This window comes from Haliotis cracherodii, unplaced genomic scaffold (assembly GCF_022045235.1).
Source record: "Haliotis cracherodii isolate W230 unplaced genomic scaffold, xgHalCrac1.p SCAF_12, whole genome shotgun sequence".
NCBI classification, from domain to species: Eukaryota; Metazoa; Mollusca; class Gastropoda; order Lepetellida; family Haliotidae; genus Haliotis; species Haliotis cracherodii.
The window spans coordinates 28749003-28770984 of NW_027266267.1; the positions used below are offsets into that span (position 1 = coordinate 28749003).

Sequence of the window (21982 nt, forward strand, 5' to 3'; positions counted from 1 at the left end):
AGCCCTTTGAACAAAAGGTGGTACAGATGGTGGGGTAACTCAGTTGTTGGTTGTACAGGTGGTGGGGTAACTCAGTGGTTGGTGGTACAGATGGTGGGGTAACTCAGTGGTTGGTTGTACAGGTGGTGGGGTAACTCAGTGGTTGGTGGTACAGATGGTGGGGTAACTCAGTGGTTGGTGGCACAGGTGGGGTAACTCAGTGGTTGGTGGTACAGATGGTGGGGTAACTCAGTGGTTGGTGGTACAGAGGGTGGGGTAACTCAGTGATTGGTGGTACAGTTGGGGTAACTCAGTGGTTGGTGGTACAGAGGGTGGGGTAACTCAGTGGTTGGTGGTACAGATGGTGGGGTAACTCAGTGGTTGGTGGTACAGATGGTGGGGTAACTCAGTGGTTGGTGGTACAGGTGGGGTAACTCAGTGGTTGGTGGTACAGATGGTGGGGTAACTCAGTGGTTGCTGGTACAGAGGGTGGGGTAACTCAGTGGTTGGTGGTACAGGTAATTCAGTTCTATCACAGCATCAGGGGGACATCAGGGGGAAATCCTGAAATGATGCAGGTCTCTGACCATTACCACCATCCTGAAACCCACAAACACGGAAATGTGCTGACAAACTAGAAACATAGCATTCAAACCCACAATCATAGCTTCTGGCATGCCTGATAGACAAAACGACCTACAGCACCCCAGAGGACAGGGCCACACGTGTCCCCAATAACATCATAAACTATGGTAACAACGCTTCATGGCTACAGCCACTCAGCTTGTTGATCGCCATTTGCTGTGTAGTTCGAGATCTGCATATACCAGTCATCCTCAGAAAGAAATACAACAAGTCGACAGCAATCCCAATGTATAGACAGGTACAATGGCTTCGAATCATCCAATATACTCCTGCCACAAGCTGAATCAAGTCATTATCGGGATCAAACATAGCTCTTGTACCTCTCACCAGTACGTGGCATAAAAAGGTCGCAATGGGATTTTTTTAATCTACTTAACAACTCTGGCTTCCTTTAAGATAAAAGCATAACTTGCTCAGCGTCTCATCCTATTCTGGAAAGCAGATAAAAATAATCTGTTGCGATAGTGTGTCAAATTGGACAGCAGGAAATAAGTGTTTGTCTCTAAACATTACGGCAACAATTTCATAAAGCAATCCATCTGGCGCCCATAATGAACGTGTGTCAGACGGCTGGCTGAGTTCCTTACTGAAGCTACAAGTTTGAATAAAAGTCTGGCAATAATTAGGAAAGCTTTGATGACGCACATGTGTTTGCTTCAACCAGACAGCAAATCTGTTTGATTATTATTAAACCTTTGAGCTGGGCTATCTGCAACAATGCCTAAGTCTAGCCGTGCGAAACTCACAGACGATATTTTCTCTCTCCTAAATTACACCTGAAACAGTCCAGTGGAGAAGGTCTACTTGCTATGGAGATGAATCGGGCTCTTCATTACTGTCTCTTTGAAAGAAGACATGACACTACTGTCATCTACCCCCATGCCTCACTATAAGGCAATTTAATAAACCTACTGTGGTAGACAGTATGGTTGAGTACTTACAAACCCTGGGGTGTCACATGACAGCCCACTGGTTGACACTGTCTGCTTCACTACCCCAATATACAACCACACCCCATTATAAGATGCTTGTAGCAGACAAGGTGGGCCAAGCTGTTGGTTAATATGACACTCACTGTAACCCAGACATTCAAGGTTGGCCCAGTACATACTGAACACCAGCTGTCACAGAGCGTGTGCCTCATTATAAGGCAAAATGATAAACTTGTCTTTTGAGGTCACTGGAGTACAGCCAACATAGCTTGACAGCTGTCCACAAATGGTCCTCATTATAAAGCTGGTGTCACACTGCTTGATCAGCAGATTCAGTGAATTATACTGAATACACGACTGACAGAATTACCTTGAGTATTATACTACTTGTAATTCAAGATTCATATAGAGTATTATAATATGATAAACCGCACTGCAAGGTTGACACAGAGAATTAGACTATAATATTATACGATCACAGCAAAAGGTTAATATACAGTATGCTTCAACTGATTGATGGACCAAATAAACCAATGCACAAACCATCTAAACCAATGTACGGACCAATTCAACCAATGTACGGACCAATTAAACCAGCGTATGGACCAAATAAACACATGACAGAACCAGTGTATGGACAGGACTAAACAATAACTAATTGTAAATGAAATATACACTGTGTAAACTCATAACTGTTAAACAGTAACCCCATTGACACAATTCAAAATGTCTGACTCCACATTCTTGCAAAATGAAAGCAACAGATGAATACATCTGATTGGTTGGCATGTGAGAAATTCTAACACACTATTAGAACAATTGGCCAGCTTTAGTTAGTCCCACTGAGCTTATATTGCCCCCCACAGCAGATAAAAACATGGTCCAGACATAGCCTGTAGACTTCCTTCACCATCACCGGCCGGTGTCTGCTGCAACACTACGTCTGCAGCAACGTCTGCTCCAACATCACAGATTCCTGAACACCAAGAGCAACTCACTGGAATTCCAGGAATTCCGGAACCAAGTTTCAGGGAGGAATGAGGTAAGTCTGGAATGTTTGTTAAAGAAATCAGTCAAAATGCTTACCAGGTGTATTTAGCCCATGACACTGCCGGGAAGGTTTGTGAACACACTTCCTCTCTCATGCTAGAACACCCTCAGGCCAAGTGCTGTCACCCTTAGAATCTCAATGGCAATGTCTTTCAGCTTTGATTTGGATGATGTAAATTTGTGGAACTGTGCTGCTGGTCTTACATATAATGGTCTGTCTAAGCAGATGACATGAAACCATCTCTTAATGGACACTGACAGGAACAGGCTTTGATTTTCTGATAATCTGTTTGAATGTTTCCGACCCTGGAGACTCAAGCCTAAGTGACATGAACAGTTCTTACTGAGGCTGAGTGTATCCTCTACCACTCATTCTTTGATGCTCCTACATAATATTCTAAGAAACATTATATTTTTTTCACTAGCTTGACAAATGCTGACACAGCACAAATGGATCAGATGTATCTGACTGATCTCACCCACCCAGATGTGTCTGACTGACCTCACCCACCCAGATGTGTCTGACTGACCGCACCCACCCAGATGTGTCTGACTAACCTCACCCACCCAGATGTGCCTGACTGACCTCACCCACCCAGATGTGTCTGACTGACCTCACCCACCCAGATGTGTCTGACTGACCTCACCCACCCAGATGTGTCTGACTGACCTCACCCACTTAGATGTGTCTGACAGACCACATCCACCCAGATGTATCAGACAGACCACACCCACCCCATAAATATCTCACAGAGCCCATCCACCCCAGACATATAAATATACCCCTGACCCCACCCATACCAGGTACATCTTTTTGGCCAAGTATACACACACAGGCATAGACAGACAGACAGACAGACACACACACACTAGCAAGATCCACTGACAAACATACAACTATTTGCTTCTCAGCCTAGACATCTAAATATAGAGCTTGTCTTGCGCCCACATTCCAGAGGAGGGGTGGTGAGTGGGTGGGGGGGCGCCAGACTCCCAGCTGTCAGACTCGGCTGACCTCAGACTGGGTCAGGGAATCCCCCAGTTATAAAGGAACGTTTCACAGAATATCAGCCGACTGGCAGAGAGAATTGCTGTGTCTACAACCATACAGTCAAATACTAAGAGTCCTGAGCTACACAGTACTAGTGTCCTGACTAACAGTGTCCTGACCAACACAGTGTTATCACTAACACTGTCCTGACCAACACAGTGTTATGACTAACAGTGTACTGACCAACACAGTGTTCTGACTAACAATGTCCTGACTAACACTGTCCTGACCCACACAGTGTTATGACTAACAGTGTACTGACCAACACAGTGTTCTGACTAACAATGTCCTGACAAACACAGTGTTCTGACTAACACTGTCCTGACCAACACAGTGTTATGACTAACAGTGTCCTGACAAACACAGTGTCCTGACAAACACAGTGTTCTGACTAACACTGTCCTGACCAACACAGTGTTATGACTAACAGTGTCCTGACAAACACAGTGTTCTGACTAACAATGTCCTGACAAACTCAGTGTTCTGACTAACAGGCTCCTGACAAATTACTAGAATATATAATTTTGCATAAAACTTTAGCAACAACTTTAGTGCTAGTAGCTTTTGACACTTTTGTCCAGGACATTCACGTTCTCCCTCATGTAGTGCTGAATATAACAGTTACATGAACCATACATTCTGTACATAAAACATAGAACATAAAACCACAGCTGTGGGTCCATGAACACGCTTATCTAACAGGGGGGGTATTTAATGTCCAATCGATATAGGGAGATGAACCAGCACATGCATGTATGGCTGAAGGTGAGGCCTGAACTGTTCAAACATTGATCTAGGGTCTGACAGCATGTGGCAGGAGAAGTTTTCCTGGGTCAGACAGTGCAGCAAACATCCACTCAGGTTGGCGATACACCTTGGTAGTAGCCACCATCCTTGACAACACACCTCTCTATAAGGCCACATACGCCAGTCACCTCACTATCACACACACTTCTGTAGAGTGAATCATGGTAATTCAACATATGTGATCAACAGCATCTTTCCCCATTTCAATTTAATTATATGTGCCGTCTGTCTCCAAGATATATTAGAAACATTCTGCAATATTCGACCAAGGTACCGGTACAGTCTTGGGACTACAAAGAAATGACATGGAATAATTTTACTTGCCTTTTTCAGGATTTCCAAAGTTCAGAAGTACAGTACCGTATAAATAGGAGTCATATTTCAAAATTAACCTAAAAGATTGATTAAAATGAACATATTGCCAAATATTTAATCAGAAACAAATAACCAAGAATCCTTTTTATGACATTTTTTATCACAAATTGTGGTTTCTGATTCTTGACTAAAATGTTATTTTTTGGGTCAAAATCTGAACTAGATTCCTCCTCCCTGCCTCCTTCTAAAAAGCAGATAAAATTTGTAAAAATACCATCAATCTAACTCCTAATTCTACCCAAATCCCTAATTTCTTGATCCCACCATTAGCAAGCCAGCACCTTAACTCATCTTCCTTCGATAAGTAAAGACACAGACAGATATTTGAAAAGGATATATACTTAACCAGCCCTGTCATGGAGAAGCGCTCTTGGTATTTGGCAGCAAGAATCAATGAGATGCAGACAATATTTGCATTACAGAAGATCACATCATATTAAGTTAACAATATATCGGTGATGCGGCTAGACACTCAATGATCCCTCTCAGTCGGGATCGGCACACGTGATGAATGACTTTGTACACTGCCGACTCCATGGAAGTGCCTTCAATCTCAATGTGCCTTCCCACTAGCAGATTTCTTGATGCTGTCCCTGACTGACGATTACATTAATGCCTGATGCTCATGCCTGTTGTTTAAAGCTGAGGGCTTATTTCTTTCGTTAAAGTATTTCGTTTGGAGACGATGGTGTTTTTCTTCCTGCTGATGGCGAAGATAGCTGAGGTGTTTTTTTTCTGTCATTAAGTATTTTGTTTGGAGTTGATGGTGTTTTTGGTCCTGGTGACAGAGTACCTATGTAAGTTTGTGTCGAAGTTGGATTTGGACAAAAGTGTTCTGTATCGACAGCCTTAGAAATCTTTTTTAAGACCGGTCCAGAGGTCAAGTATGAACCTTGTTTCATTAGTCCTCCGAGTTTGCTGCAAGTCTTGCCTGTACGACACAAAGTGTTTACTTTGTTTACAGTTTCTGTCAGTTTTATTCAGTTCAAATTTGAAGCAAAATTGAAGTACTGGGTAGTGGTTTAGACGTTTATTCCTCCAATGCTACTAGTTGGAGAGCACTGGAATTTTATGCCACAGAGCAGAATTTTGACTTGTCCTCAGCACAAGTTAGTTGTCTCGGCTAGTGGACAAGAAGGAATTTTAAAGTCTGTATTGATACACAACATAGTGACTACTTGCTTGACTTGACATCAGCAAACAGCTAAAGCATTGTAATACGACAATGTACAACGAACACATTTTTTCAGCATATATAACGACTTGGTTTTTTTATCCCATCCATTTGCTGTATATGCATGTTTATAACGAACTAGGGTTATAACAAACTAAAATTAGAGGTCCCCTTGAGTTCATAACAACCATAGTTTTCTGAAGTATGGAAGTTATAACATCTTTTGGAAAAAGTCTTGAATTTTCTTCGAATTAGCAATATTCCATGTTGTGAATCAAAATTGGGCCTTTGGTGGGGACGAGTGAACATTTTAACCACTGGCCATCCCTGGTCTAGTTTTGATGGTTTGTCTGGACCAGACAATTCAGTGATTGAGAGGAGAATCGATCCACACAATTGGGATACGATGACCTGATCTTCACAGGACTGTCCCTGGTCTAAAAGCAAGTCAACATGGATTCCGCCAACATAGTAAAGTAATGTCACAAACATGGTTCGTCATAAAGTATTGTTCAGGCTAAACACTCAGGGCTTGTCATCAAGCATTGCCCAGCCATAGACTTGTCATCAAGCATTGCCCGGCCATAGACTTGTCATCAAGCAGTACCCAGCCATAGGCTTGTCATCAAGCATTGCCCAGCCATAGACTTGTCATCAAGCATTGCCCAGCCATAGACTTGTCATCAAGCATTGCTCAACCATAGACTTCTCATCAAGCATTGCCCGGCCATAGACTTGTCATCAAGCATTGCCCAGCCATAGACTTGTCATCAAGCATTGCTCAACCATAGACTTGTCATCAAGCATTGCCCAGCCATAGACTTGTCATCAAGCACTGCTCAACAACTTGATATTGAACAATCCACCACTTGTACTTGAATCATGACAAATATTGTCCAGTCACTATGAACATTTCCAACTTTGCCAAATCAGACCCCCTCATTCTTGAAATTGCCCAATCAGTGTCATGTCTTGTGATAAGTACCCAGTCACCATCACATGCTGTAGTATAATCAAGATAATGTTCTCTTGACATTAAAACTGACATTACAAAGATGCATGGGGTTGTGACAGGTCAGCAAGGACTACCACACAGTGTTGATGGCCGAACTTGTCACTGCTCATCAACACTTGAACTGACATTTCCCTCCACACCTCAGTACAGTCAGGAGCAGATAACTCTCACACACCCACTCTTAACGAAAGTCATGTGAACTAAATGGGTAGAAATAATTAAGCCAGAGATTGTCTGGATCACGGGTCTTTTGTAATGAAGTGATGATCAATTTAATAAGTTAGTAATATTGACGTGATGAGTGACGGGCGAATGCTTTAACAACTCTGCTGGCTACCCCACCGCCCCCTGCTTTGAAGAGTATTCCAGTTACATCCCAGGGGGGCAGCTTGAAAGCCCTGTTCTTCAGCGATCCCAACTGCATGGATCGATTCTCATGATGTCAATCACTGGATTGTATTGCCCATGTTCGATTATTTACAAACCGCCGTCATAGAGCTGGACTATTGCTGAGTACGGGTTAAACAACAAACAAACCAACATTTAGCCATGGGTTGCAGGGGACCTGTTTTGACCCAGAATCCCCACTGGGGAAAGAATATATGCACTCAAGCCCTGGGACTAGTACCAGATAGTAAGTGTGTATTTTCAAAACTGTAAAATACATTCTGTGTGGCTATCGAGACAATTTATACGGCAATCAATAAGCTCCAGCTTACTGTAGACAGGTTAAAAGGCAGTCATTGATTAAACAGTCGACAGTTGTCAACAGACAAGAGATATGAGAAAGTCACAAAATGAACTCTTTCCTCACGATATGTATTACAAGACACATTTTCTGAGTAACATGAAAGTCAAGGAGTCTCTGCCATAATAAATATTAACGTGTGTACGTATATTGCGCTGGACTCCGAACACAAGGTCAATGGATCAGTGTGCGCTTGATTTTCATTCTCAACTCCTGGGGAGTACGCACCACAACCTATTAGGCACTAGAAGGTTAACAGCCACATTAACATCTCATCCTTCCAGGTACCCAGTCACTGCTGGGTGAACAGAGGCATATTTGGAACATGCCTCAGGCGACACCACATGTGCTACATGTGCTTCAGTGTGGGGCAGGACCGAAGCCCTAGAATCTCTTTGGAGACTCTCAAACACCGTCACCTATCAGACTATTCTCTGCAACCAACACTGCTTAACTTCCCCTGATTTGTGCCCTGTGCAACCACGTGCCAACACCCTAATGATGAAAGTGAAACATTGAGGATGTGTCAGGCAAACTTCCCATAACTCCCCACATTAGAAGGCTGGTCTTTGTTTGCATTCTAACCCGTGAAGATAGGGGGAAGAATAGGTCTTCAGCAACCAATCCTTGCCGTAAAAGGCGACTGTGCTTGTCGTAAGGGGCGACTAATGGGATCGGGTGGCCAGGCTTGCTGACTTGGTTGATGCTCATGATGTCAATCACTGGATTGTCTGGTCCAGACTTGAGTATTTACAGACTGCAGTCATATAGCTGGAATATTGCCTAGTGCCAAGTTAAAACAACAAACAGTTTGCATTCTTTTTCTACAACAGATCAAAACAACTGTTTGTTTATAATGACTTTGGATCATATCTAATTATACATAAACGATGGAATACATGACTTCATATGATAGCGGCAAAAATTCAAATAGCACAAGTTTGAAATCTTCCTTAATGCTGAGCCATTCCGCAAAGCAATCCTTGCAATGCGATCATCTAAACTTCCATTCTTTAACATACACACATCGCTTTGTGCAGCAGGGCACAGCAGGGCATCAAATCTTATCAAATGATCTGACCAGAAAGTCTGAAGTCATTGCATAATAAATTATTTCAGTCTCCAGAGGACTTGGGTTTCATATATTTGTCATTAAGGTAGGGGTGTTATTGATTGGGAAGTTTAATATCGATTATTCGACTCAAAAGTATCCTGAATATTAATATATTGATTAATAACAATGGCCTTATTCTGTATCAAAGTGACGAGAGAGAGAGAGAGAGAGAGAGAGAGAGAGAGAGAGAGAGAGAGAGAGAGAGAGAGAGAGAGAGAGAGAGAGAGAGATTCCTATCTAGACCTGCAATTATGTACAAGGTTGATTCTTTAATGTTTAAAATTGAATTTATTTTCTACCTTCTCATTGTCCATGTTAATCATGGTGATCTTAACGAAAGAAAACGTTCTGTGGCAGTGAATTATTAATTAAATATCAATATGAAAAATTTGTATCGATACATTGTCAACATAAAAATTGATTGACATATCCCTACTTGGAGACAATATCTTGTAGCAGAGGTTCCAGTCAGACTTGTCGGTGACATTAATCACAGTATCTTTACAAGCAAAAGAAGTCTTAAAGAACACATTCTCTCAGATTTCCCTCTATGACAAACTTTCAGTCTAAGTACATTTTCTTGGCATAATTATGTCATCATAGTAGAATCAAGAAGTTATCGTCCATAAAATATCTTGTCTTTTCATCACAATAACCTTTGAAAAACAGTTTGAATAATGACAAAATCTATAATTCATTAATTATACACCATAATATAGTTTATATTAATTACTGACATTAGACAAAACCTACTTTGATTTAAAGTAATAAACTGTTGTGTCCAATTCACTGTTCCCTTACTCCAAACAGTTCAGCAAGTTGATCCAGATGCCAAGCCAAACAAGAAAAGCAAATTATCTCCCCTTGACCATAGCCATTCTGTCATAAGCACTGCACACAAGTTGACTGGATTTTGACCTATTTCTCCACCCACTTTCTCAAACAATTCATTCATTCATTCATTCATTCATTTGATCATTCATTTGATCATTCATTCATTCATTCATTTGATCATTCATTTGATCATTCATTCATTCATCTGATAATCTTGACTAACCTTGCATCCTGATTCCTCTTTATCTGTACATTGAAGAAACATAAAAGAAATATTTCTTTATTAGATTATTATTATAATTCCGTTTTAGATTTGTGGCAGCCATACTCTGACTGGAGATTAGTTGCTGTTCTCTATTTTCAAAGGTGGAATTGTTGAGGAGTGTTTCAGGATTCATTATATCTTAAATTCATGTTATATATTGACTTCAGATGCCATGTTATTTCCGGACAATGTCAAATAAAATCAAAGCTCATTGTATGCGTGTCTTATGCACACACTGGTAGTCCAATGATAGTTACATACAGTATTCCAGTATTTTACTCATCAAGGAATACATTTATGTAGGGGGGCCCTTTCCCAGGTTGTTTGTACACAACTGTTTATTTGGGTACATACTGGTACTGAACAACAAACAATAAGGCCACCTGCCTGCACTGTATTTTCAAATGCCGTTGCCTGAGAGCCAATTCATTTATTTATTTAAGACCTAGCAGAGGGTAATTGTTTTAGTACATTAGTGCATCAAAAACCTCTGCCCCGATCACCGCTGTCATAAAACACTCGGTCCCCTTATTGAAGTTATATTTGATTATAGGGATACAAAAACTGTATAGTTTTGAAAAGATAAAAATAACATTATTCCTTCATAAATTGACATTTATGTTTAATTTCAGTATTTAGGACATTTTCAAGATGCGTGTTACCAAAACCAAGTTCCCATCTGATTGATAGGCTGGGGGAGAGATCAAGGGAGCCATCTTGGACACACACACACACCAACATCTACTAATACTTATGTGAGTATCAGCTAATAAGGACCTTTAACCACAGCAGACGGATCATTATTGTTGAATAAGTTGAACAATAGATAAACAACTATTTATCTGAATTTTAATTATCTTGTGTGACTACACAACAGCATGTGCTGGACTCCAGCACACAGAAGAAAGAAGTGAGGTTTTTCCAATCTACGAGCCATATGCTGATTGGCGGTCCTATTGTCTTGACAACTACTTATGAATGTTGACAGTGAAAAAGACTTCTGTTGAAAATTCTAGAGATTGGTTTTGTGTTATTGCAGTCAAAATACAGGATGTATGGCAAAGATTTAATAGAGGTTGAATTATCAATTTTATTTTTGTGAAATCACAAAGAAATTTATTTATTTATAATCAAATCAATAAAACATAAAATTGACATAATAATTCACTGTAAAAGAACAAGGATATAATTTCACCAAGTTTCCCTCAATTCTCATCAACAACTGACTCCACCAAACTATCATTTTTTCTGTGTTTAATTAGTGTTTCATTGTTTCAGGAACAGTTGAATAAAATTGTTTTATACAATCTATCATGCATACTGTGAGAAAAATCACGTATAAATTTTACGCCAATATAAACACACATCAAATGGCAAAGCTACCAAAGTTCCATAACTCTGTCAAGGAATTTTCAGATTGTCTCCCCTTAGACCATGCATTTGTAGACCCTTCCCTTTCATGCATGCTAACTTGAAATATGTCTCATTTTATGATACGACATATTTCTCAAAGACATTCTTAATAAACTGGTCTGAACCTTCATTAAACAAAACACCAGCTTAATCCTTTCACCTAGAGAACTGTAAAAGGATATAACATTGTTTACAGTAAAATCATCCACAGGGAAATAATGTTGTCAAGATCTAGAATAAACATATATATCGTTTTCCATTTTAAATTTAAACATTAACAACTTCAAATTAATCTATTTTTGCACTTAGCATGCATATTTTGAATTATTTATAAGCCAGGGTTTTTCCCATGGTTTCAGGCACATTGGGACAAATTGTTATTTAGTTTCCAATTTAGGATTTGTGAAAGTTTCTTATTTTTATTTAGCCTGAAGTAATATATAAATAACTGAGTCCGGGACAGACAATTCATTGAATGATATTACGAACGCCTTCAGGGTACAACGACACACAATCGACCAAGTCTCCAACCCTGGTACCCGATCCATTTGGTCCCCACCTATGATAGGTTGTGCAGATTGCTGTGGACCAATTCTAACCCCGATTCCCCATGAAGTGTCGCAGCAGCGGTGGGGTAACCTAGTGGTTAAGGAATTCGCTCGTCACGCCCAAGACCCAAGTTCGATTCCCCACAAGGGAACAATGTTCCCAGATATGGTGTCCCCCAGCCGTGACATTGTGGGAAAATTGCTAAAATTGTCCCTGAGGTGAAACTGTTACATATCCACTAATATCAGTGCTGGCCAGGAGGTGACAGGTGAGGGTTAGTCAACAGTCCCCTGCCATTATATAGCAGCTGCTGGTTAATGAGATTAATGATGGGTCAGTATTTTTAAACCTTATTTGTAAGTATTTTGAAAAAGAAAACACCTGAAAATATCTTTTTATCCTCTTATGATCCTCAGCTAAATACTATTTGGACATATTTTTTCACAGCTGTTTCTGATTAACTTCCGACATGATATATATTTGAGGGTCAGTAGATTGAGAAGGTCATGGACAGACAGCAGGCAGTCCTACCTATGTGTTTAACATTAATACTGGTCCGCTGGTCAAAGTCTAGTGACTCTTCAACAGGGGGATGAAATAAATGGTAGGTCCAGTGTCATTGTTGAGGCACTGTTGATTATTTCTTTGATTCAAATCTGAAATCTCTCAAACTCTAAACACGATCAGCAACCCTGCATGGAATATAGTTACTTCTATATTAATTATCATCATATTTCATATTTTGGGTTAGGTCTAATTGCTCAAGCAGATATTCCTATCTGATGGTCCACCACACTGTGGTGGTAGTCAGGAACTGTTTGTATGTAGTCGGATGCAACACTCACCTCACCGAAGCGTGACAAACTTGCTTGGCATCCCACTCCATGCAAGATGCTGTAATGGTATCACCGAGCTGAAACATAATGTTTAACACTTATAGCTTTCAGTTGTCAACTGCAAATCTCAACATTTCAGTGTGAGCTGGGTTTATTGCTACTCTCTTGGATCAGTGATGTTTGTTTGTTGTAACACCACACTCAGCAATATTCTAGTTATATGTCAGCTTCTTGTAAATAATTGAAAGTTCAAGAGAGAGAGAGAGAGAGAGAGAGAGAAAACAGTCTAGAAGTTCTTTGTTCTTGTGCAAAAAAACATCATCTCTAAACATCAATTCTAATTCTAATATCAAGAAACCATTATGAGTGTATAAAATATCAAAGATGCTGACATTTCTGACAAATACCTAACATTTTGGATAGTTGTGGCAAAAGTTTGTGTAAGAAAACACCATCATGACAACAAACCATATGTACAGATAATAGGATATCACCTTTCTTAGTTCATGATCGTTGACATTTACACACAATATTATATTTTTAAAAACTAATATAAGATATGCCTTCAAATATTTCTACTGGTAGATATATTCTTTGTAAACTACCTGTGGAAAATAAAACAACATCTTCACCTACATGATTGTTGAATAATCAGAACGAAAAAAATACACAATATGTTTCAAATGTTGGATGAGATATATACACAATATGAACCCTAACTCTTAATCCTGACAGAACATTCTTGAGATGTTCACTGAGAAATGGAAAAAAAACCTGACTTTTGAAGAACAAAGAAATAATATTGTTAAGACATGGAATAACACTGATATAACACTGTTGAGACATGGAATAAAACTGATATAACACTGTTGAGACATGGAATAACACTGATATAACACTGTTGAGACATGGAATAAAACTGATATAACACTGTTGAGACATGGAATAACACTGATATAACACTGTTGAAACATGGAATAACACTGACATAACACTGTTAAGACATGGAATAACACTCACTGATGTAACACTGTTGAGACATGGAATAACACTGATATAACAATGTTGAAACATGGAATAACACTCACTGATATAACACTGATGAGACATGGAATAACACTGATATAACACTGTTGAGACATGGAATAACACTGCTATAACACTGTTGAGACATGGAATAACACTGATATAACACTGTTGAGACATGGAATAACACTGATATAACACTGTTGAGACATGGAATAACACTGATATAACACTGTTGAGACATGGAATAACACTCACTGATATAACACTGTTGAGACATGGAATAACACAGATATAACACTGTTGAGACATGGAAATTCACTGATGTAACACTGTTGAGACATGCAATAACACTGATATAACTGTCGAGACATGGAATAACACTGATGTAACAATGTTGAGACATGGAATGACTGGGAAATGGTATGCACCTGGTGTATCTAGTTGAGATATGGTGTAATCCTGGTAATATCTAGCTGTGATTGAATAACCCTGGTAATATTTAGCTGTGATATGGTGTAACATCAACTAACATCTAGTTGAGATATGGTGTAACCCTGGTAATATCTAGCTGTGATTGAATAACCCTGGTATTATCTAGCTGTGATATGGTATAACCCTGGTAATATCTAGCTGTGATATGGTATAACCCTGTTGATATCTAGCTGTGATATGGTATAACCCTGGTGATATCTAGCTGTGATATGGTGTAACCCTGGTAATATCTAGCTGTGATATGGAATAACCCCGGTGTTATCTAGCTGTGATGTGGAATAACCCCGGTCTTATCTAGCTGTGATGTGGAATAACCACGGTCTTATGTAGCTGTGATGTGGAATAACCACGGCAGTATAACGGCACCTTTAACAGTATTACAGTTATATCGGGGCGTGTCAGCTTAATGTGGGAGGTTTGGTTTGGTTTGGTTTGTTGTTTAACGCCGCACTCAGCAATATTCCAGCTATATGACGGCGTCTGTAAATAATCGAGTCTGGACCAGACAATCCAATATTTGGGATCGATGACATGCATCAACCATGCGGCAATATTTGTCCGTGTTCTGGTATACTGGGTAGAGAAATGTACGGTATTATTTGTATCCTCTAACCTAAGGGTTCGATCCCCGGCCGCGTCATACCAAAAGACGTTAACAGATGGTACTTGTTGTTACCCTGTCTGGCGCTCGGCATTAAGGGGCTAAAACAAGGACTGGTCAGCTCGGAGTCAGTATACTGTGTCTGAGTGGGGTATTCATGGTAAACTGCGGCATGGTATCTCAGTGAGCTAGCACTATAAATCAGCATCAGTCCGGACTAGTACAAGCAGCCACACAAACACACACACGTACATGCACGTCGCTATATAAGTGCAATAATCTTGGACGCGACGTTAAACCCCATTTCACCTGACCTAAAATCTGCACAGAACTTCAAAATTGATAGACAAAATGGCGGACATACGGAAAAGATTTTCCATCACATTGTTATCTCCCCTGCATGCTGGTAGAAAAAGGCAAAGACGGACAGTCCTGACACACAAGTGTGTAAAGGTTGGATGGAGAAAAAAGAATACATTGCATCCCAAAGGATAGGATATCAATAACATCAGGTTTTACGCGATCCAGAAATGGTTTTCTAGTAAGCACAAAAGTATAATGGATGCAGACAAAAACAATATATTGAATCCAAAGGGACGCACAAGAAATGTAAAGGTCCTGTAATTAAATTAACTATCAAATCTTAGTACACTACACTATTTCAGGACCAACCTATTTCCAGTAAGGACCCTTGAAATTAAGCATTAGGGGTCCCCTGGGCCTTGTTTTGTAGCTCAAGGTGAAACCCTGCATCATCAATGTATCAAATCTTTGCACATTCCTCATACAAAAGAAGTTCATTACCCTTTCCTCAAGGGGTCTGACGCACAGACTTATTCAATCAGAGGACTATAATTCTGACAAGGGTATGTCTTGATTGTCTACTGAATGTCATCAAAATTGAAACTTGACATATCCTTTAAATCAAACCAGTCCTTGTTCAATTTCTCACCACACTGTCCTTGCTTTTTTTGGTCTGTCATCACAGATTGTGAAATTAAAACTTGAAATGTCATATATGTGGGTTGGTTGGTTTGTTTTTTAATTGTTAATTGTATAATTAGATATGATCCAAAGTCATTAGAAACAAACAGTTGTTTTGATCTGTTGTAAAAAATGCAAACTGTTTGTTGTTTTAACGCAGCACTCAGAAATATTCCAGCTATATGACGGCGGTCTTTAAATAACTGAATCTGGACCAGACAATCGAGTGATTAATATCATGAGCATCGATCTACGCAATTGGGATCGATGACATGCATTAACCAAGTCAGCGATCCTGACCACCCAATCCCGTTAGTCGCCTCTTACAACAAGCAAAGTCGCCTTTTACGGCAAGCATGGGTTGCTGAAGATCTATTCTACCCCGGCACTTCACGGGTCGTAATTTATGTAAAACAGAAGAAAAGATCCACAATACAATCTAGTGGGGTGATCTGCACTCAGGCGCTATGTCATTGCATGACTGCGTAGTAAAATAACAGCCGAAAGTATGAACTCTCTTTGTCATGGAAGGATCTACATATGTTTAGATTTTTGTTTAATGCCACAGTAAAAATTATTCAAGCTATGTTATGGCGGCCTGTAAACAATCAAATCTGGACCAGACAAACCAGTGACTGAAATTACAAGCATCATTCCTCGCTGTCGGGTGCGATGACACGTAATCAGGCAAGTCACCTGACCATCCCATCCATTTAGCCGCCTTACGACAGGTTTAGTTTGCTGGGGGCCATTGTAATCCCAAGTGTCCACATTCTGTGTTATGTAGTGTACTTTGCAAGCGTATGTTCGATTTCCAGAAATGATGTCATGGTAGAACAATACTTTATTGTGAAATAAACCACCCTTCATTCTTCATTGTTCTTTGCGATTTATTGCGTAGCTATCTTATATAATGTAAAAAACTTGAATAAGCCCAGCACAGACTTTGTCATTATCCCATATTTATATAATATAGGAGGTGCCCGAGAATCAAATGATATTGCAGCCCAACTCAAAGATACCCGATGTAAGGTTAGACTATTTGGTCCCAGGGGAGAACTGGCTGTTTTAAGGCCATGTTTTGCTTTACAGAATATTATTCTCCCACAATCATGTTATAAAAAATGTTAACTGCCACCACATCTTATGCTTCGATGACATTTTCTGCCACATAGAATGTTATTCTTCCACAATTACTTAATAAAAGATATTTTCAGCAACATTTTATGCTTCGATGACATATTCTGCCCTGTAGAATGTTATTCTGCACAATTACGTAATAAAAGATATTGTCAGCAACATTTAATGCTATGAAACATATTCTGCCATATAAAATATTATTCTGCCACAACTATGAAACAAGATATGCTGCCACATCTTATGCCATAAAATATTCTGCTATATAGTATGTTGTACAGATGTATTCTTTCACAGTATTTTACTGCCATAACATACACTCTGATGCATTGTTTTTATCCTATATTACACCGTGGAATGTGTTTTGTATACAATATTAGACAATATTCTCCCAGACCAGACAATCCAGTGAATGGCATCATGAGCATCAATCTACGCAACTGGGATAAGATGATGTGCATCAACCAAGTGCTTGAGTGTAGCATGATGTACGTCAAGAGGCAATAACATGTTGACATGCATTGATGCATACTGTACCATGTAGAATATAACAATGTAATATTGTAGTAGGTTGGTTGGTTTGTTGTTTAACGCCGCACTCAGCAATATTCCAGCTATATGACGGCGGTCTGTAAATAATCGAGTGATTGACATCATAAACTGGCCTACGGTGTTGGAAGAGTTAAATAATCGAGTCTGGACCAGACAATCCAGTGATTGATATCAAGAGCATCAATCCACCCAATTGGGGTTGATGACCGTGCATCAACCAAGTCAGCGAGCCTGACCACCTGATTCCGTTAGTCGCCTAGTAATATCGTACCAGGAAGCATATAACAATGTAATACTGTATACCAGGTAGTATATAACAATGTAATATTGTATCAGGTAGTATATAACAATGTTGTATTGTACCAGATATATAACAATTTAATATTGTACCAAGTTATATTAAACAATTGTACCAGGTATATAACAATTTAATATTGTACCAAGTTATATTAAACAATGTAATATTGTATCAGGTAGTTTATAACACTGTTGTATTGTACCAGGTATATAACAATGTAATATTGTACCAAGGAGTATATTACAATGTAAGCAAATCATCAAGTGTCCCGATTCAACACCAAGAATATGTACAGCAAGAAAAAAGTCGACTCTTCCTCATTCAACACCAAGGATATGTAAAACATCAAATCTTCTCCGTAACACCAAGGATATGTAAAACATCAAATCTTCTCCGTAACACCAAGGATATGTAAAACATCAAATCTTCTCCGTAACACCAAGGATCTGTAAAACATCAAATCTTCTCCGTAACACCAATGATATGTAAAACATCAAATCTTCCCCGTAACACCAAGGATATGTGAAACATCCAATCTTCTCCGTAACACCAAGGATCTGTAAAACATCAAATCTTCTCCATAACACCAAGGATATTTCAAACATCAAATCTTCTCCATAACACCAAGGATATTTCAAACATCAAATCTTCTCCATAACACCAAGGATATTTCAAACATCAAATCTTCTCCGTAACACCAAGGATATGTGAAACATCAAATCTTCTCCGTAACACCAAGGATATGTGAAACATGAAATCTTCTCCGTAACACCAAGGATATGAAAAACATCAAATCTTCTCCGTAACACCAAGGATATATGAAACATCAAATCTTCTCCGTAACACTAAGGATATGTAAAACATCAAATCTGCTCAGTAACACCAAGGATATATGAAACATCAAATCTGCTCCGTAACACCAATGATATGTAAAACATCAAATCTGCTCCGTAACACCAAGGATATGTAAAACTTCAAATCTGCTCTGTAACACCAATGATACGTAAAACATCAAATCTGCTCCGTAACACCAAGGATATGTAAAACATCAAATCTGCTCCGTAACACCAAGGATATGTAAAACATCAAATCTTCTCCGTAACACCAATGATACGTAAAACATCAAATCTTCTCCGTAACACCAAGGATATGTAAAACATTGAATCTTCCCCGTAACACCAAGGATATGTAAAACATCAAATTTGCTCCGTAACACCAAGGATATGTAAAACATCAAATCTGCTCTGTAACACCAATGATACATAAAACATCAAATCTGCTCCGTAACACCAAGGATATGTAAAACATCAAATCTTCTCCGTAACACCAAGGATACGTAAAACATCAAATCTTCTCCACAACACCAATGATACGTAAAACATCAAATCTTCTCCGTAACACCAAGGATATGTAAAACATCAAATCTTCCCCGTAACACCAAGGATATGTGAAACATGAAATGTTCTCCATAACACCAAGGATATGTAAAACATCAAATCTTCTCCGTAACACCAAGGATATGTAAAACATGAAACCTTTGACATAACACGAAGGATACATGAAACATCAAATCTCCGTAACACCAAGGATATGTAAAACATCAAATCTTCTCCATAACACCAAGGATATGTAAAACATCAAATCTTCTCCGTAACACCAAGGATATGTAAAACATCAAATCTTCTCCGTAACACCAAGGATATGTAAAACATCAAATCTGCTCCGTAACACCAAGGATATGTAAAATATCAAATCTTCTCCGTGACACCAAGGATATGTGAAACATCAAATCTTCTCCGTAACACCAAGGATATGTGAAACATGAAATCTGCTCAGTAACACCAAGGATATGTGAAACATGAAATCTGCTCAGTAACACCAAGGATATGTGAAACATCAAATCTGCTCCGTAACACCAATGATATGTAAAACATCAAATCTGCTCAGTAACACCAAGGATATGTGAAACATCAAATCTGCTCAGTAACACCAAGGATATGTAAAACATCAAATCTTCTCCGTAACACCAAGGATATGTAAAACATCAAATCTGCTCCGTAACACCAAGGATACGTGAAACATCAAATCTGCTCAGTAACACCAAGGATATGTAAAACATCAAATCTTCTCCATAACACCAAGGATATGTAAAACATCAAATCTTCTCCGTAACACCAAGGATATGTAAAACTTCAAATCTGCTCAGTAACACCAAGGATATGTAAAAAACATCAAATCTTCTCCGTAACACCAAGGAAATGCGAGTAAAACATCAGATTTTCTCTAGTCAACACCAAAGATATGTTTCGCAAGAAAAACATTAAATCTCCTCTATTCACCATCAAGGATATGTTCAGTGAACATAAACCTTTCATTATATAACATCACTACATTCCTATATATTACATCACTAGATTCCTATATATAACATCACTACATTCCTATATATAACATCACTAGATTCCTATAAATTGAACTATGGAAATATTTTGCTGGCAAAGCATTTCTATTTAAGGTGCCCAGGTAAGACAAGTACTACAGGAAAAGCCTTCACACAAACACACCTTCACATAGTAAGACTCCTGTATGTTTCTGACAATTTGTACTGCTAGAAAATCACTACGATGAATGGCACAATCCTGCCTGAATGCGGTCCAAGACATTAGCAGATCCTGGCATGACTGGAATTCTTGGTTGCCGCGACAGAATCGAAAGGTATCAGGGAATTCAAAGAGCACTGGAACTGCCTGGAAGAAGAGTCTCTGTATGATGGCTGGGTGCCAGGCATTATCTCCTCTCGTGGACTCGGTGCCAAATTGGTGAACACTCTGTGGAGGGAAAACAGGAGAAATTAAATATTGGAAGTAACCTTGGAGTACTGGCATGTTGAGGGAATGACAACTATGTTCATTCTTGCAATAGAAACAAACTTGTTTGTTTTTAACTAAGCTTACTGTTTCTGTGTGTATTTGAAACAAATGTTTTTGGATGATGTGAGGAATGAAACAAAGTCCTGACAAACCTAAGCTTTAACCACTGGCCTACCCCATTACCTTGATCTGTTTGTTTGTTTGTTTGTTTAACATCGCAATATTCCACCTTGTATGACAGGAGTCTGTAAATAATCAAGTCTGAACCAGACAATACAGTGATTGACATGAGTATCGATTTACACAATTGGGATACGATGACATGCATCAAGTCAGCGAGTCTGACCACCCCACTCTTAGGACAAGCATTATGGCTCCCACAACAAGCATGGGTTGCTCAATACCTCTTCCAACCCGGATCTCTATGGGTGTACCTTGAACGATGACATGCATCAAGTCAGCGAGCCTGACCACCCGACTCTTAGGACAAGCATTATGGCTCCTACAACAAGCATGGGTTGCTCAATACCTCTTCCAACCCGGATCTCTACGGGTGTACCTTGAACTGTGAACATTCTAATTGTTGCTACGGTATTGTTGAAACCAATGGTTATAGTGTTAGTCTTTGGGTTGTAGTGGTTGTCTATTGGTTGTGTTGGTTTTCTGTTGGTTGTGGTGATTGTCTGTTCATTGTAGTGGTTGTCTATTGGTTGCAGTGGTTGTCTATTGGTTATAGTGATCTACTGGTCGCTGTGGTTGTCTGTTGGTTGTAGTGGTTGTCTACTGGTCGCTGTGGTTGTCTATTGGTTATAGTGATCTACTGGTCGCTGTGGTTGTCTGTTGGTTGCAGTTTATTGGTTGAAGTGATAGCCTGTTGTTTGTAGTTGGGCAGGGTGAAGGTCTAGAGATAGAATTTGCCATGGTAGTATATATATCAATGCCATGGTAGTATATATATTAATACCATGGTAGTATATACATCAATGCCATGGTAGTATATATATCAATGCCATGGTAGTATATACATCAATACCATGGTAGTATATATATCAATGCCATGGTAGTATATACATCAATGCCATGGTAGTATATACATCAATGCCATGGTAGTATATACATCAATGCCATGGTAGTATATACTTCAATGCCATGGTAGTATATACATCAATGCCATGGTAGTATATACATCAATGCCATGGTAGTATATATATCAATGCCATGGTAGTATATAC

General features: G+C 39.2%; 1 protein-coding gene across 1 annotated transcript in view; it reads right to left on the bottom strand.

The window, feature by feature from the left end:
* Nucleotides 1-21982, bottom strand: part of LOC139458324 (uncharacterized) — a 71142-nt gene that overhangs the window by 42719 nt on the left and 6441 nt on the right. The window contains exons 2-3 of the mRNA XM_071239712.1: nt 20445-20708; nt 12797-12864 (exon numbers count right to left, since the gene is read on the bottom strand). Coding sequence (XP_071095813.1) covers nt 12797-12864; nt 20445-20708 — 332 coding nt within the window. The remainder of the gene's footprint in view (nt 1-12796; nt 12865-20444; nt 20709-21982) is intronic.